Source organism: Symphodus melops (genome assembly GCF_947650265.1).
Source record: "Symphodus melops genome assembly, chromosome: 19".
Classification (NCBI taxonomy): Eukaryota; Metazoa; Chordata; class Actinopteri; order Labriformes; family Labridae; genus Symphodus; species Symphodus melops.
Genome location: NC_136709.1, coordinates 7911144 through 7930155, shown reverse-complemented (window position 1 = coordinate 7930155; position 19012 = coordinate 7911144). Strand labels below are relative to the sequence as shown.

The 19012-nt window shown below is 37.0% G+C and overlaps 3 protein-coding genes across 6 annotated transcripts; 2 read left to right on the top strand and 1 right to left on the bottom strand.

The window, feature by feature from the left end:
- Positions 1–1998: 1998 nt before the first annotated feature.
- syf2 (SYF2 pre-mRNA-splicing factor) lies at positions 1999–9829 on the top strand. Its single transcript, XM_079370216.1, has 7 exons — positions 1999–2107; positions 2395–2493; positions 2662–2787; positions 3299–3416; positions 5548–5638; positions 7209–7307; positions 8949–9829. The coding sequence occupies exons 1-7, from the start codon at positions 2090–2092 to the stop codon at positions 9112–9114; spliced, it is 717 nt and encodes a 238-aa protein (XP_079226342.1). The 5' UTR covers positions 1999–2089; the 3' UTR covers positions 9115–9829.
- Positions 9830–11527: 1698 nt separating this feature from the next.
- On the bottom strand, positions 11528–16173 carry rsrp1 (arginine/serine-rich protein 1). Of its 4 annotated transcripts, none has more exons than XM_079369440.1 (5): positions 15571–16167; positions 14700–15181; positions 14382–14557; positions 13057–13131; positions 11528–11886 (listed from the first exon to the last, which is right to left on the bottom strand). In XM_079369440.1, the coding sequence occupies exons 2-5, from the start codon at positions 15157–15159 to the stop codon at positions 11728–11730; spliced, it is 870 nt and encodes a 289-aa protein (XP_079225566.1). In that variant the 5' UTR covers positions 15160–15181; positions 15571–16167; the 3' UTR covers positions 11528–11727. The 4 variants fall into 4 exon arrangements, 3 of the variants coding, with proteins under 3 accessions (XP_079225566.1, XP_079225567.1, XP_079225568.1); XR_013781304.1 differs by lacking the exon at positions 11528–11886 and adding an exon at positions 13465–13601 and having other exon boundaries at positions 15571–16173; XM_079369441.1 differs by lacking the exon at positions 11528–11886 and having other exon boundaries at positions 13057–13601; positions 15571–16173.
- An 80-nt stretch (positions 16174–16253) lies between these two features.
- On the top strand, positions 16254–18524 carry mgst3b (microsomal glutathione S-transferase 3b). The gene is made up of 4 exons (XM_079369318.1): positions 16254–16499; positions 16597–16719; positions 16991–17063; positions 17712–18524. The coding sequence occupies exons 1-4, from the start codon at positions 16374–16376 to the stop codon at positions 17810–17812; spliced, it is 423 nt and encodes a 140-aa protein (XP_079225444.1). The 5' UTR covers positions 16254–16373; the 3' UTR covers positions 17813–18524.
- Positions 18525–19012: the final 488 nt, after the last annotated feature.

Below are 19012 nucleotides of genomic sequence, written 5' to 3'. Positions count from 1 at the left end.
CAGTAGAAAAGTTCATATTTATCAGTGGCTGTTTTTACATGGGCCTCACACTTTTACTGTTCTTAGTTCAATGACTTATAAATGCCTTGCTAGGTTTTTTCATGCTGCTTGTCCAAAAACTGTTTGGATTCCAAATGTACATCTAATTAACTTCAGCTGAAGCTTATTATGTTAATTGAGGGGCCCATGGCAAGCACTGGCAGAGGATGAATGTAAAGACTCAACTGTTCTACCATCAACAGCCTTTATTGTTTCACTTACATTACATTATAGTTCAAATATTTTATATGTACTCTGGAACAAATTATATTAAAAACATGAATTTCCTATGTATACCTGATTAAAAAGAAGTTACAATATCATACATTGGGGCAGAGAAATGTAAAGTAAATGTGTACTATATTTAAAAGAGATAGACAGCTATTAAAATCAGCACATGGAAATTTGACGAACAAACATAACTGTAAAAGTCTTCTCTTTTTGTATTTTGCACACTATGTAAAATTGACAACTGATTTGCTTGACTTTCCCCAGTAATGTAATAGTATATCTTTTTTACTAATACAATATTCTATTTTATTTCTAATAACCTATTTTAAAGATGATTTCTCATTTGAACTGGAGTAATTGAGCACTGCCAGTTACTGGAGCCAACAATGTTTTGTTCTGTTGTGATGTTCTCCCATCTGGTTCCCAGTGAAAATGCATCACCCCATTAGCATTGCCTGTGATCTAGAGGAAGCTTTAATCTAAGACTATAAACTTCACTTAATTACATCCTCCAAAAAAGTTCTCTATTAGTATAATGCAATCAAACAGAGAGCACATCCATTTTGTCAAGTCAAACATGCTGGAATAGGTCTTGAAGGTATTTACTGTCCTCTCTGATCATATTGTAAAATCATATTTTAAGATTTTAGGTTACGTTTCAGGTTCCTGATTGATTCTTGTGTTTTTTGTAGGTCAGAAAAAATAGCATGGGTAATACATATGAGTTTTTATTGCTCTGTGGCAGAAACAACCATAACAAGTGAGTTTAGTGGAGTTTAAAAAGACTCTCTGTGTGGCACACTGATGACATTATGCTGACATTATTATGACCTTTTGTGCCTTTTCACTATAACCTCAAGTCATGTTTATAATTACTGTGTGTTTGTGCATAAAGCCAGTTTCCAGTCTAGCAGTATCTCTCTGTACTTTTAAATATCCAAAGGAAGCAACATGGCGTGGTTTGAAATAATACACAAAGATATTACTGTAAATATAAGTCACCTTACAAAAACTTTTTCCACGAGGCAGGGAGAAAATGATCCACACCAAGACAAAATGACAAAGAGTTTCCCGGGATGGCATAGCTGAATTTACACAATTATGTATAAATAACTTGACCATGATGGCACTTAACTGCAGCAGTGTTGTCTTTGTCAAATAAAATGATTTTCGAAAATGTATCTGCTCTACTCCAGGAATTTCTCATTAGATGACCATGAGTTGTTTAAAAAAAAAAAAAAAAAAGTCCACCCGAAAAAAAAAAAAAAAAAGCAAATTACACCTTTACGTCAGAAGTCATCATACCTTTCAAAACCGTTTCACTTATATCAACTAATGTATACTACTAAGGACAGTTTTGCCACTGAGTTTCATTTTTGCGCTGGACCTATAGATGTTGTTGGCCTTTTTTGCACAATTAAAGCTGGTGCCTAATTTTTTTTTTATATGTAACAGTGATTAAATTGATCTGACTAAACTAAATTTGAGATAGCAGGCTACTCTCAATAATCGAAACATAAATTATAAACGGATTATAGACTAGTTCCAACTACTTGTGTATTTTTCTTTTTTACTCAAACAATAACAGCCTTGAAGAAAAAGTAAGCTAGAAGTATGTAGAGCTAAATGAACAGTGTTTCTGACTATTAACAACGTTCTAATATTAAAGAATTAAAGTTACTTTTTCGTTATCGAAAAATAAAAAAAGGAAAATAAAATAAAAACTAGAAGAAAAAAAGACGCAAACGTACTTCGTAATATCCGGTACTTACATCATACTTCCTGTCTGACTCCTTCTCTTCTTAACGCTACCAAAACAATGGCGTCCTGTGGTGAAGTAAGTTGTTTTCCCATTTTATTCTACAACACCTACGTTAATTTAAATATGGGGCTAATAGTTTGTTTATGAAATAACGATGTCGATGGAGAATGAGTTGTATGAATCAATACGTTTCTAACTTGTTGTTTAACTGCCACTGTTGCTGTTCTAAGCTAACCAAAGCTAGGTAGTGCTAACTACCTTAAGTCGTAACAACATAACTTTGTCAACATACAGGTTTTTGGTCTTTCAGTCACGTAGAGTCTGTTGTCTGTATAATTAATGAGTATTGACGTTATTTACAGACGTCTGCTGCAGCCACCGAAGAAGAAACGGCTGAAACGCTTCCTTCCCAGAAGAGAGAAGACAGACTTCGAAAATTCAGAGAGTTACATTTCAAACGGGTGTGTTTTATCTGTACCTTAGATTAGTACATATCACAATAAACATAGGGGATATTTTAGTGTTCATACATTAAAAGAAACTCTTTGAAATCAAATAAATTTTGTTTGGGTAACGTTATCTACAGCTGCACAGACAACGTTGTATTATTTTGTTCTGTTTTACTGCAGAATGAAGCACGTAAGCTCAACCACAAGGAAGTCGTGGAAGAGGACAAGAGACTGAAGCTCCCCTCTAACTGGGAGGCTAAAAAAGCCCGACTGGAGTGGGAGCTTACCGTGGATGAAAAGAAAAAGGTACTGACTTCTGGGACCAATAAACTCTAAAGCACTCTATACATTTACAATGATGTCCAAATGTGAATGAGCAGATGTTCATACTTCAAAAATAAATGAAAGCCTCATTCAGACAGAACAACGATCTAGACTTGTATTTTGTAGACAGAAAGCTATCTTGTGACGTCTCATGTAGTTTTGATAGTGGCATTGTTTACTTTAAATGATGTAACAATATCAAATCATTGCTAACCATAGGGGAGTTTGCTTTTGTCGTTGAGGCTAGTGGATTTGCATAAAGTTTGCTCAAGTTTCATCACTGACTTAAGCATAGGGATATGGTGGCATCTCTGAAAATAAACCGAGTGGACACCAACCTACCCAGAAGCCAGTTGGCTGATATATGGCCTGACTTCATATCTTTTTGTTTTTGCCAAAGCTAGAAGCATTTAACCATTTAATATTAAATCATATGATGTTCATTGCGCTTTCTTCCTGTTTTTTTAAACTGTATCTCATATTTTGCCTTCAGGAATGTGCTGCCAGGGGGGAGGACTACGACAGAGTGAAACTGCTGGAAATCACAGCTGACGATGCAGAGCGGTGGGAGAGGAAGAAGAAGAAGAAAAACCCAGATACTGGATTTGCAGGTTTGTTTCTGTAGTATATATTTTATGTGAGTTTTTGTATGTGCAAGACATTTTCAGATGTATTCTAATGTGAATTGTGTTCCCCATGATGGCTAGAGGGTGAGGGAAGTAACAATCAAATAAGACCTAGAGAAAAGAAGTAGGAACTAGATCTAAGCAAAGTTTAAAATTATTTATCAACAAACTAATTCACAGAAGGATTACACAAAAATTTCTCAATCTCAAAGACAAGAGCAACACACTGCCAAATGGGCCACATCTCCCTCCGCTGCTCTTTATATATCTTAGCTCCTGTTTGCCAGGTCGCCATAGGTGTGGCTGGGCAAGGTATTATATTATTGGCTAATTACTTGTTAGGTGTCACAGTACAGTATCCATGATAGTCCTCTCAATCCTTTTTGCTGAGAACAATGACAAATAATGTAGAAGACGTACTGAGGCTACAGCTTCATAAGCAGGGCAGCTATAGTGACCTTTGTGGCTGCTCTAACCTTTTAAAAAGGATGATGAAATAAAAAGCAAGGATTTCTCTGGCACACACTGCAATTATCATGTTTGTGGGGTTTCCACACTTTTTTTTTTTTAGCACAGCATATTGTTTCAACCTAACTTTTGATTAAGGAACACAGATAGATCTGTTGGTGACCAGATTTTGCTGATTCTCAGCCTGCTCAGTTTTGACCAGTAACCTACCAGTCCTCACAAATATAGCCAAATTTGTTCAGATCTTAGACACAAGCTGTCCATGCGTTGCACATCAACCAAACACTAATGGACGGCCACACATGCAAAACGCTAACATGTCAGCAGTGTATGAGCTGCCCATTAGCAGACAGGAAAAAGGTTTGACATACAGGAGGACAAACACACTGTTTCTCTGCACTTACTCCTCTTACCTTATTGTTGCTATGTGCCCATGGTGTGGTGGATCCACACATCTGCACTGCCCGAAATGTACATGTATGCTCTAGCTGTCCTTCTCGTTCTTTCTCCCTAGCTAGCAGGGGAAAATATGACCTCATCTCTTCTATACATGTTTAAAGTAGCTTTGTAAATCGATAAAGCACAAAGAATAGACTAATCGTATTTATCTACATCCTCATTTGAAATGAAGGCAGTCTGAACTGTTTTTACTTTTCTTCATCGATCCAGAGTTAATTTCTTTCCCATTACCACACAAAATGATAATTCAGTTATGGGGTTTTCAGTGAGTACAGTCTCTCTTACAATTAGCACACAAATAAATGAGATAATTCACATTTTTATCATTTCAACTGAATCTCACACAGAATATTTTGAAATTGAATTTATAATTTCCAAATTGAATTTTAATCTTGAAACTATTATTCAACAGTTAATGAAATACACTTCAAACTGCCCTTTCCCTCCCCAAAAAAATCAGTACCCTTAATTCAGTTCTCTCTACAAATTAAACTTGAGGAATTCAATTCAGATTCAAGGAAGAGCAGTCAGGTGCATGCTCACAGCACCCCGGTTACATTTGAGAGAACAAGTGGTGTACCACAGTTCTGATCTACTTTTCTGTTCTGCTGTGCCTTTGCATGTGACAGTTTGAGGCATTTTTACACAATGTGATACAGTAGTGCTGTTAATGTGTTTGAAGAACAAGGGGGTGGAGATAAAAAATGTCATAGACATCTAGATAGATAGATAGATAGATAGATAGATAGATAGATACTTTATTGATCCAGAGGGAAATTCAAGGCATCCAGTAGCAGTATACAGACAGGCAGGACACAAGACATTAGTTACAATACACACCCGCTGTCCCTCCTCCCCTCTGTATACAATAATCCCCAAACAAGATTTAGCAGCCCCTATGTGACTAAGAGTAAACATAATTACAGGTTAAACCTGTAAAGAAGATTGGAGGTTAAAAATGCCTGCAAGATTTTAATTTTGTGTCGTGCAGCCATAAATAACAAGTAAAAAATGTTCTAAAACATGTCGGTAGGAAATATTCCTGATGGGTTTTCATCAGAAGGGAAAAGAAGAATTGCTTACTCATCTCTTTTTAAAGAGCCACATCGCCAACCCTCTTGCCTTCCTTCTGTTTGTTGGGCAATTATAACCCATTTGGATTTTATTTTTTATTTCTCTTCTCACACAGGATATGCAGAAGCTCAATTTCGGCAGTACCAGAGGCTCACCAAGCAAATCAGACCAGACTTTGAAAGCTATGAGAAGCAGAGGGAGGACTGGTGAGATAAACATATGTACCCGTCTCATTGCTGTAAAAGTACTATTTGTTTTTATTCATATGCCATGTAGACAGAAAGGTCAACTTTGGAGCAATTGCCTCCATGGCATTTCTAGATTTTCCACAAAAGTGTAGATAAGATAATCATGTGCTTTAGACTGAAAATGTGACATTTCTGGCCGAGTAACATGAGTTGTGACAATTGGCTGCAGTAATAAAGATGCATGGATAGATAGATAGATACTTTATTGATCCCAAGGGAAATTCAAGTAGTAGAATGTACCCACTCACATGGGCACAAGGTAGGAATGTAAAGGTGATCTGTTTTTAAAAAAATGAAGCCAAAAAATACATTTCTCAATTTCCTGTTCTGATAACATTATTGAATCTGTGACTTAAATCTAGAGCTGAAACGGTTCCTTCGAGTAAGTCGAATAATTTGATTACAAAAATTGTTCGAGATTGATTCAACAGAACATGATGCTTTCTCAATTAAATGTACAGTAACAGATGTGTAGGTGACACAAAAACACTATCTGTTATTTCTGCCGTTAAAACATGTTTGTCCTGTATTTTCCATCTACCTGCCACCTTGACCAGTGAATCCAAAAGTTAATTTGGGACCCTGTCAGTAATATGGTGAACATCAGCAGCTGTAGAGCAGAGGTGGTTGTTTGTAACAAGCAGGTGTTACCATGGAGGCTGCATAGACTACAAGCAGGTTTGTTGGGACGACCCAAGACGAGTTAATGAAGCAAAAGTATGATTTATTCAATTAATCGACTGGGATATTTGATAGAATACTCGATTACTAAAATATTCGATAGCTGCGACTCTTCTTAAATCTGTGATTGATTCAACAGAACATAATGTCTTCTCAATTTAATGTACTGTAGCAGATATGTATGTGACACAAACACAGTTTGTTATCTTGGCCGTTATAGTATAGTAATATGGAGAGTGTCAGCAGCTGTAGAGCAGAGGTGGTTGATTGTACCAAGCAGACGTAATCAAGACAGCTGTGAAGTCAAACCATACAAACTTTTGGATTGACGGTGTACAAACCGGTACACTCGCCCAAATGAGTGTCAGAGCCAAAGAGATAACAAGGTGCATTGGTGTTTTCATGAAAAAATGAAAGGAATCTTTCATCTGTTTTTGTAAATTAAATTGTTAGAGATTTGTATCATGAACCCGGTTTCCTGAATCATATTGGGACTTAAGTGAATCGTTGCATCTCTAGCACAAGACATTTTCATTATGTTAACTTGAGTTCAGTAAACCTTTTTGCCCTTGGGTAATTGTGGACAAAATTGCTCACATCCAAAAATATAAAGATTTACAATCAAAGGTCAAATAAGATTTTGGGGCCTGTGCGTTTTTAAACATATAGGCTAACCCATGTTAGAACCATGACAGATCCACCAACACATTTTGCCCTGTAGCTACATCATCATCTCCCATTAAACAGCCTTGATCACAATGGTGGAATAGAAAAGTATTAAGTATGTTAAAATGGTGATTTTCTTTGGTTGTGCTTCTTTAATCAATTTGTTGCTGCTGCTTCACAGTGGTGAGGACTTCCACCCCACGTCCAATAGCCTAATTCATGGCACCCACGTTCCCACAAAGGAGGGCATTGACCGCATGGTGGAGGATGTGGAGAAACAGTAAGTCACATTCAAAAACAGACATATACTGCCCTCACCATCAACTTATTTAATCGGATTCTCAGTCTGTTTATTAAATATCAGCATAAATCACTGTACACTTAAAAAAAAAAAACAGACCTGATTTTTATGGATTTGTTTGACATTCTTCTTTGACCTGAAAGACTGCGTTGATTGGGATTTCTGTTTTCTTTTTAAAGACAGAAATGAGCCATCTTGGGTGTGTTTTTAATTTGCCAAGTTGTTTAGTACCGCTTACTGTAAGCTTAGCTTAGCTTACAAGCTAACACCTGATAGTAATTAATAATTTATGTGCTCTGAAAGAGAAACTAAAAAAGTTGCAAACGCGTAAAAATTTTGACCAACGTCGACACTCAACCACGCTTTATAAACCAATCAAGCCTCTCTACCCCATGCATGCTGGAGCCCACACTGAAAACATGAGCTGAAATCCACTTCTGGACCAATGGCGCTAGTGCATGTAAGTGGTCATGGCTTTTGAGGGAGCACAGAGGGGAGGGGATGGGTGAAGGAGAACGGACAGGATGCTACTTTTAAAATCATGCTAGTTTTCGGAAATGACCTACCCCGCCTTTTAAGTTATTAAAACATGACTTATAAACTCGGTTAAAGGCTCTTGAAACTACTGTCTTAGCTGAATCCAGGCAAACTAGTAGTATTGTAACCCAAAAAAATGGACAGCTCAACAACCTACCATACCACCAGAGTCTATTAATGCACAATAACATGGCGATTTAGCTAACTTAACCTGGAGCACAGGTTTGCCTACTTTTCTGGTTGGCAAGATAATGCCTTTCAGTGTAAAATGCAGGTGAACATAATCAGAAACACACCAACTAAAGTATGTTTTTCCAAATGTTCAAATAACCGACTTTTTCCAAAAGAAAAGAAAAGATGGTGTTTTGAAAGGAGTTGCTCTCTTGGAGTCTTATCTTTTAAGAATTTGACACCACAGAAAATTTATCAATCTGCTTTAATAATGCAGTGGATTATTTTGTAGATGAGTTAGGGAGTGGGTTCTAGTTATATGACCTTTTGTCAGATAAATAATAATATAAAGATAGATAGATAAATAATAATCCATACTATAATAGATCTTTAGTTGTAGGGTGGTTAGGCTTACATGGTTTTTACATGGCAAAAGTTAATGGAAGCCAGAATAATGTACCAGCCTGGAGGGATCAAATTGTATCTGTCCTACACATTTGAGTTATTTCTGCTTAAAAACTGTGACGTTCTTTCATTTGTTCTTGGTTTTACACCAAATCCCTTCACCTTTAATTGCCCTGGTTTTTCCCGAGCTGTTAAACATTTGAGACAGTCTTTAGGCGTGCTTTAAAGATGCAACTGTAGGCCATTAGACAAGGATTTAGTTGCCAAAGTATGACGCACAACAATGCTTTGAAGACGCACATTGAATCAAGAGAGGGAGCTCACAAATGTAAATTATTTTCTATGTATACACATTTCAAGTTTTCCTTTGACAATCTTCTTGCCAAATTTAAATGCAAACCCTCAAATTATTGCATGTAGCCAATTATTGTTATTGGATCGGACATGGCTAGCATTCATAGTGGTTTAAAGAATCCTCCCTAAACTGTTTTTATGTTGGATTTTCAGGATTGAGAAGCGGGCCAAGTACAGTCGACGCAGAGCCTACAATGACGATGCAGACATTGACTACATCAACGAGAGAAATGCCAAGTTCAACAAAAAGGCAGAGCGTTTCTATGGCAAATACACAGCAGAAATTAAACAAAATTTGGAGAGAGGCACAGCTGTCTAATGGGTCAACTCACCTAAGTGGATATGTTGCTTCTGTTTTGTCTTCATCCAAGAATTTGGGTTGCATCTTTTTCTTTTTCTGTACTGTATAGAAAAAAAGGCTATCTTTTTAAATTCAAAAATTGATTATTTAGGCAACCATTTTATGTAATGCTGAGGTTATTGAGAGCAAACTATTGTATCCTTTTGAAGATATGTATTGTGTGGTCTTTCATATTGTATTAGAATTTCAAACAGGCTTGTGATTTTTTTTTTCTATTTCACATTAAATAAACCAGGTATCAAATTCTCAGACATTTACTGTTTTTGTCTGTGGGCTAACTGTGTGTGGTCTCATGATATACAGTGGACAGTTTGAGTGTGAGTATAAACAACCAGAAGAGAAAAAACAATTAAGCAATTCAATTTTATTTATTTATTATCATCTATATCACTATTAAACCACCATGCCTTTAGCTGCAATATGAGGATGAAAGCTTTGTGTTGGGAAATGAAATGCAGATTTTTCCATTCTTTACCCTCTTTTTGTTTAGGCGTATAGAGGAGAATGCACCAACATAGCCAAAGGTTTGATTAGGCAGTAATACCCTCGAGTTTAATTAAGCTTGTGTGTGTGTGTGTATATATAAAGTGTATATAAGGTAGTAAACTGAAGTATGTGACATATTGTGTCAATCATCACAATAAATTTAAGGTAATCTTTGTGATCAATTTCATGCAGGCAGCCATGTCACAGGTTTATGTGTTGCTGCTGACAGGTAGGAGACATCTCCAGATGATGTTTTTCATCTCGGACCCTACTGATGACTGTTGGGTAATTTGATGTGGTGTTCAGGTTTATGATGGTGATATTAGTCGTATCTGATTTGCCTGAGGGTATTGGCTGTTGTATAAGGATTATCGCTGCATCAATACATTCAATACTGTGTCTTAGAGATGCTCTCAGTAATTAATCAGAATTACAGATCAGTTTAAAAGCAGGAGACATGCAGTCTGGGAGTTTAAACTGTGCGTTTTTACCCTTTAATTACAACAGCTAGTGACATGCATACTGAAAATCAATACTGTGAGGGTTATAATTAAAGATTGTTATCTAAACCAACAAATAAATTACCTTCTGGCAATAATTCAACTGGGTTTAGAACACATGCCAAGAATGGATCAAAACAAAAAAACACATGCTTTGAGGTAAAATGTCAGAGCTACTATAAGAGCAGGATAAATCAAGTTTTGCAAGAAGGAACATGCTTGAGAATAAAGCAGAAAGCTTATGGTGATATTTTAGTCCCAGCAATAACAGGTTATGTGCAGTAAAACAAATTGCCCGTGGAGGTACTACTGCCATCACACATTTTTGATTGATAAAACTACAAAAAGTGTTGGACTCTCCTACCATTCCAAGCACTTCTGGCACCCCAACAATGTGCCATACAGACCATGGGGCTTATTGAAATACAACCATCAAAATTGTCTTTTACATTCCTTTTCACTTCTGATCATACAGAAATACTTTGGTTAACAGACGGTGTAGTTTTAGGCTGAGTAAAGTACAAATCATGATATTGCTCTAATGTGATATTTTGGAACCATTTATTTTGATCTGCCTTGATCTAATTATATAGACACCTTAATATCATTTGCATTGATTTTATTAAGAGACTTGTAACTCTGACACACTGAAATGTGTTTTTGTAAATTTTTACAAAATTTGAAATTTTGTAATTGCGCTCGGTTATTTTGTATTAATATTATGTTGTAGTGAATAGGCCACAAGGGGGCAGCACCTCCCCTGCTGAGCATAAACAGTCCGTTTATCGTCTTTGCTGCGCTCTGCTTCAGTCCCTTCAGTCTGGCAGAGGCTAGAGAAGAGTGAACTAAAGTCGACTCAGTGTTTTGTCTTTGTGTCTCTGTCTTCGAGCTGTTTCCAGGTGCCACCCCTTACCCGTTACATAACAATGCAACTAATATTACCAACATCTTACAAATAACATGGAAAAAACATTTCCCCATGCTTTTTCTACACTTCTATGATCATAGTGACACCATGTGGCTATCACAGCAATTGCAGCGTCACGTCCATAAATATGGCTGCACCCATTTAGCAGACCTATTCCTTACATAAAGTTTTGACAGATTTACCACTGGCATATTGAAAATCCTTGTCAATGGGAGGTGTTGTCGTTTAAACTATAAACTCGTTTATTAAAGTACAGTTTTATGGCAACTTTCATTCCAGGGCCATGACAATGAGGATATTGGGCTAACCAGATTGTTTTCCTGGACAATAAAACCATTGACTTATTGAAGCTAATTTTGAAAAATAACTTTCTCAAACAGTTAAAGGATTCAAAATAGAGTAAGCAAGAGCATAGTGGTGATTTATGTTTAGAAAAATGACGAACAGATACAATCACTTTTATTGTAATGGACATCTTTATTGGAATCAAAGAAATGAAGAAAAAAAAAAAAGCAGTGGAAAAAAAAGATCCCACCTGAATGAATTCTTCACTTCTTCCAACACAACACAATCTGAAAGAAAATATTGTGAATGTAATCATTAACCATATGTACAAAGTATTTACAGTATTGACAGTAGTCCATATATTTTGCCACACTAGCGTGACTTGGCAAGGTGGTGCTTCCTTGCTTTGGACGTTTTGCCTGATTTAACTGGGACCCAGTGGCCATATGGCTTCCTGCTTTCATAGCTGTCCATTCTTGGAGTCACCTTAGCACAAGACAGCGCTACCACGGTTGGTTTCACCACAGAATTCTAAAGGGAAAAGGAGAAGACAAAAAAAAATATGAATAACACAAATGTATGCTTGCAGAAATGTAAAAATTTGATTATATATTTTTTATATCTCTGACAGTTCAGGGGTCTCATTTATAAAACAGTTCGTAGAATCCATACAAAAAAGGTCAAGCGCCCATCACGCCGAAATGGCCCATGCACAAAATAATTAAGATTTATAAAAGCTGTTCGTATGCACACCTTGACGCAAAGTTCCCTTTATAAATCAGAATCCACCTAGAAATGTGCGCACGAAGGCAATGTTCCGCCCGTTACACACCCACATTCAGCCATTAACGGTCAACACAACGCAGCTCGTAAATGAAAATGTGTTTCCAGCGCTGGATCGCGTCAGAAACGGAAGTTTAGACGAAGAATATAAACTTTTTTCACAAACTGTCTGCTCTGTGACTAATTATGAGGATATATAGGTCTAATGATTGTGTCAGCGATGTCCACTCTTTTACTTACACAATAAATACGTGGAGGTGATAACGAGAAGACACAATGTGTAAAGCCACTGCTTTGTCTGCTCAGTCATCTCTATTCAAACTAAAAAAAAAAAAATAAAAAATAAAAAAAAAAATCAGACTTGATGTTAAATGCTAGATATTTGAAGATATTCATTTAAACTGGTGGCACTGTGTGTTAGTATAAATCTGATTTCTACATCAGTAGTCACTACGTCAGTAGTGTACAGTCCAGTCCTCTGACGTCCGTTCGGGTTAATGGAGTATTTTTTGACATTTAAATATTGTCATATTTAAAGTTAATCACTGAAAACAGCTCACTACATCCACGCGTGTGAAAGAACTGCCGCTTTTAATGATTATAATGACGCAGATCTGTCAGTAAATTTGATATAAAAAAAAATAAAAAACGTGGAAAAGACATCAATACATTCTGCAGGCTTCAATTAAACATTTCGCTGTGTGTGTCGCCAATTTACCACGCCTCCAAAATGTACGTACGCATGGGTCAGAGTTTTCTTAAATGTGCGCAAATTTTACCGTCACGTTCGGTTTTATAGATCACAAACTTTGCGTGGGAAAAGGCGTACGCAAGTTTCAGGCCCCGTTTTGTGCGTACGCAACAGTTATAAATGAGACCCCAGATGATCTGGAAGGGATTACCATTTAGATCACTTACATTAATGCTGAAAGAGATTTTCCCTTTTTGGGACAGTTTGGGGCTAGGTACATCTTCAGGCTCCTCCTCATCGCTCTGTTCCAAAAAGACAAGAAAAGCAGATCCAGTCAGAGAGGTAGGGTGAGTGTTGATCTGTCTTCAGTTTATACACTAGTAATATCTTCAAATTCTTACATATCAAAACACTATCACAGCATAGGTTAAAAGTAAATCTCAGCTCCCACAAACTGCATCTTTCATGCATGTTTCCCACTTTCCAACTGCTTTAAAAGACTATGTTCAGCCATTAAATGGATGCTAAAAGGGTAGACCTTAACACACAATAAAACAAAATAGAAGAATGCAAATAAAAAGGATGCCTTCTCTTTCTACAGTGGCAGAATGATCATGATGTAGGTTTCCCAGCACCTCAGGACATGGCCGGTGTACCAACTTATCTTTGGCAAAGGGAGTGGAGTTCTTCATCTTTTTTTAGCTCTCTTGACAGGGACAGTCACTATAATGAAGTCCAGTCCCTGCACACCATCAGCAATTGGAGGATTCTGCTAAATAACAATGACCCATTTCAACTGCAAGCATACATACATTTTGAATGACAAAAATTGTACTGTTCTCTTTATCAGCAATAGTAATCATTAAACAAAATCTGACCTGCTTGTTAAACATCAACGTACTGGACTAAAAATGTATGAGCTGTATGCACTGTGTTCAAAATTTTGAGAGATCCAAATTCATGTGTTAAATTGCAAACCTCTAGATGATAAACTTAACATAGGAACATTGTAAGATTTAGCAATTAACCTTTCTCACAACCACATAATGTCGTCACCCAAGTCACATGACTGCCCTTTAATCCCAGGTGCCGATGAGTGAAGAAGACCACTGTCATGTTATCTATGAAGACAGGAATAAATACAGAGAGTATGTGTTCCCTTAGAAATCCAAAGGTTAACACAAGCAACAGGAAATTCAACAACATATACCTCAGGCTTATCAATAGATGTCTTTAGAAAGTACACCAAGCAATAATTTAAGTTTATTTACTGCAACTTTGATAAAAGGTGTGACAGCAAGGATCCACCTTTATATTTAAAAAAAAAAGAAGGAAATCTTCATGTACAGCCAAAGATGTTTAAGTCTATTGGATATGTGGAAAAATAATTGATTTCAGTAGACCATTTAACACAGGTGTATTGTAAAAACGATTTGGTTTCCTCCAAAAATTGTAGTTTACAATGGGTCATGGAAAATAAGTATATTCCAGGCCTCTACAGTCTTATTTCAGCTGTGTGGTGGGTTCGATATAAAACTGAAATCACACCCACCTGTACAAGAGACTTTATAGGGTTTTGTGTTACCCTTGTCCCTGGCTCTTGCCACACTGGTTTGGATTCCCAACGCTCTGACAGGATTGGTTTCACACTCTCAGGAAGGTCCAAATGATCCACTCCAAGGATCTTCGTAGAATTGGCATAAGCAGCTTTGAGAAGTTCCCTTTTAACTTGGGCACACAGACACATTTTGAGAGATTATTATTTCAATATAAACATTGTCATTCCAGTTTTGAGGTAATAAATAGATAATTGTAAAGATAAACAATTGTTAAGTTATTACCATTACCCTGTGTCATTTAATTTACTTACCATCCAAACTCAAACTATCAGAGTGTTCTGATGATGACCTGCTCCTGTCAGTTTTTGAGGAAGACTTGAGAGAATGGCCTGCAGTCCTGTTATACCTGCTCCAACGTCGGAGTGACCTGGAACGAGACCGTGAGCTGGAGCGGTGTCGGGAGTTGGGATGTCTGCCACGGCCATATCTGAAATGGTTGTCGCAGCGACAGCGAGAAGAAGGTCTGTGGCAACGGGGATGAGAGCGGGACCTGGAGCGGGGAGACCTGCTGCTGGATGAAGAGGAGGACCTATGTCGCAGACTGCTATCACGTTCCATGTGGTGTACAGATTCAGAGGAGCGGTCACTTTCACAGCTTGATTCGCGACGTGAGGGAGATGAGGCAGGGCTGTTCTTGTCGAAGATTACATTGATGCCATCAGTCTGACGGGCGCATGCCATTTCGGAGTGCGGGCCATTTCCCTTTGCCATGGTGCTGTTTTCTGACGACAATCTGAAGTGAGACAAAACAAAATAAAAAATAAACAGCGCAACGATTACAAAAACTGTACATATTTTTTTGTCGTAATTGCAGTGACGTGTTTTAGATTAGAGCCTTAATCTTGTCCGCCATCGTGGAGTGTTTCGTTGCCCCAAGCAAGCAAAGCAACGTTGTGTAATTACAATGGCTGACGAGAGTACTGGAAATTTCCATGACGCAAGCCATAAATAGTTTGACTAACATGATATTACTTAAATAACGAAGTCAGATGACGTTATGCCTTCGCTAATGTATAACATTAGTACCTTGTATAGTCATTGATACAATGAAGTTTTACATAAAAGTCGACAAAAGTTACATCAAACACGTAGCTATGGCCTAACAGTTCGGCTGTTTCTTACCAGGTCGATTTAAGCTTGAAATCCTCTGCTTTGACGATGTGATTAAAATATATGTAGAAAAACGTATGGCGACACAATATATATATATATATAATATGGTATATACTTGATTTAGGTAAAAATGATCAAAGTCGGTGGTTTGAAGAACAGTTGGCTTCTGATCCGTCGTCGTAGCTCAAAGAACAGGGAAGCCAGTTGAGCAACGGCTTTCATAACCGATGGAAAATTCCACTAACGTCACGTGCTGTTCGGACGACCCGAGTCTTTTGAACGAATCTTTGTCATGACGGCTCTTTTTGTTCAGACCAGATTTAGTCGCCTTTCTTTTGGCGAAGTATGACACTCACTGTAGAATATCTAACATATACATGTTCTAATAATGTAGTCAATTGTTTTCTGGTCAATCATAGATATATAAATTACGTCATGTCTCCATCCACTTCCGATTATTTGGCCAACTTTACATGAAGAAAAACATCGTCGAACAACTACATGACGATGAACAGACAAAAAAGAAAGAATACAACTACGACTACAGTGAAGTAAACAACTAGTTCAAACTAAATGTGAGTGAATAATGTAGGCGGTGATTTGCAAGAAAACACAAAACAGGAAAGCTATTTACAGTCTATGTGACAAACGTGCAGAAGCGAGATCTCGCGATATTTTATGTAACCAATCGTAAGTAGTTTGTTGCTTCCGGATGTCCCTCCAAAGGTCTATAAAATTGCCTTACTGAACCTTTCGCTCTTCAGTAGGTCTACTTTCCGTAACATCTCCATATTCAGAAATATTGTGCAGACATGGACATGCTTACAGTGTTGCCGTCCAGTTTCGGATATGTCATATTTACCTACCTCTACAGCTGGATTATGTTGGGCTATTTAGCAGTTAAGGTTGGGGCTGCCAGGAAGAAGTACGATGTGAAGGTAGTTCTATATAAGAATTCAGTTCCTACTTACGTTCTCATCCTGGATGCATGAAACTGTCTTTGTCTGAATTATTTGTCTGTGGTGTACTTTGCAGTATCCTACTATGTACAGTGAAAAGGAGCAAGTGTTCAACTGCATTCAGAGGGCACATCAGAACACCCTAGAAGTTTACCCACAGTGGCTTGTTTTCCAGACCATTGCAGCTCTTGTCTACCCGGTATGTTTGATTTCTACGCAATTAATCAGTCAAGTCAACAAATCTGTTTGTTGTTATTGTTTAGACTAGAGTTTTACATGGTGGACTATGACATTTACAAAGACAGGCATGTGAGAGATATGAAGTGTCATGATCTTTGGCACTATTCCCTTTAGATAACAAACTCAGATGAAAAGAGCTGTCATAATGATTCAGCAAATTTGACTTGGACTGTATCGTACTTGTATTTCTTACATATTTTCCTTTTTTTCCCCTTTGTGCACAATCTTAGTTATCTGCATCGGTGCTCGGGGCCATTTGGGTGACCAGCAGGTTTTCATATGCCTGGGGGTACTTCACAGGAGGTAATACCAATTTAATTTTGAGATGAATACCTCAAATTCATGCATTGCTTTTATTTTTCAATGAGACAAAATGCAGTTATACACCCCCCCCCCCCCCCCCCCCCCACACACACACACACACACACACACACACACACACACCCCACCCCCCAACACACACAAACACATAAACTATATGCTATACAAGTATAGCAGTATAGGAGCTGTGAGTCTGATTTCTTATCATGACTCCCCTAACTTTTCAGCTGTCCTTTTATACAACTTTACTGCTAGTCATTACATGGTGATGGATTACTTACTGACCTCTGTAGTTTGGTCCAACAGTCTTGTAAAATCTCTTATTTTCATCAATTAGTGTAAATGTCATCAAATACATACTACATATTGTTGCATTAAGGATAAAGCCCAAGTGTAATATGCTGTTTATTCCCCTCTTCATCTAGTGCTGTTGAATAATTTATAGAAAAAGAAATGTGATTTAAATATAGTGACTAAGAAAAAGGCACTAGAAGAAGCTACAGTATCCCAACCCTAACATTTAATTGCATCACAATTAAATAATGAACTCCAACATATTAGTTGTCAAGACTTTAGTGTATTGTTATTGATTCTTGTTTTTTCTTATCATACCTTTTTTTATTTTTTCAGACCCAGCCAAAAGGATGAATGGTGCCTATGGCTACATTGGATACTTAGGTGTCATCTTTCTTTCCATATCTGTTGCCTTGCAGCTGCTTGGATTCTTTTAAGGAATTGCCATGTTTTTTCCCCCCACATCTGCCTAAAGAGTAAATTATATTTTTGCATTGTGCATTATATTTTTCAAATGCAAAACTTTAAGCAGTTGTTAAATACTTGCCAATTAAACGCCTTATAATGTTAATGTCATTATATGGAACACTAACTTGATATTTTGTATGCATTTTTTTTTTGTGTCAATGGTCACTTCATTCATAAATAAATAAATACTAAAGAAGATACCACAGCCCTAGATACAGTCGGTTGCCCTTGCCCCATTACTAAAAGGGTCAACAACAGGCTTTAATGCTCTATGTGACTCACACGATGTGTCAGGCGCAAAATCTCCAATGAAACCACAAAGCAAGTGGTACAAAAAGTCTACCTATAGGATATCTGAGAAAAAAACAATAGATCATAGCAAATGTTGAATTGTCTATTCTTAGAAGGCTGTTGAATCAAAGATATCACTTTTCTTTGCGTAAAAAAATAATGGTTTAAACAATTGTCTAGTTGCTCTATATCCACACTGAATCAACAAGCATGTAGGCTAAAGAAAAAATATACACACTTCCCATATAAACATGAAGATTTGAAGTCATGTAATATGGATATATTGTCCTTATTTTCTAAGACAATTTGACAACTCTGTTCAGGATTGAGAACAGCATGTGCTACAGTGTGCCTTGGCTTCAGAAATCTATATTAAAGTGAATACTCCTATGCTGTGTTTTGTATTTGTTCATTTATTTATTTTTTTCACATAGTGATTAAGTCTGTATATAAACAATATAACGACATCTTTTAAAACTCAGGAAATAAAAACAAAAAGCATAGGTTCATGCATAGCTTGTCAGTAGTTGTAACCGAAACGTGAAGGAAGAATAAAAGGACCGACACATTAAATAATACTAATAAAAATAATTTAAGAGTTAGGCTTTTTCATTCAGTTTGCTTTGTCATTTTTATTCTTCTTCAATTCACTTGGCAAACTATTTTAAGCGACGTACATCAGAGTCAGGGTACGTAGGCCTACAACACAAGCAATGATCTAGAAAATAGGAAACAATACTTTACTGAACATTTTCTTTCCATAATTTTAAGGGCTTGTATGTCAGAACTGTAACAGATAATCCATCGCGTTGTATTTGAAACATCGCACATTGACTAATTAAATGTTAAACATTCCTATTTTGTTCTCAACACTTGAA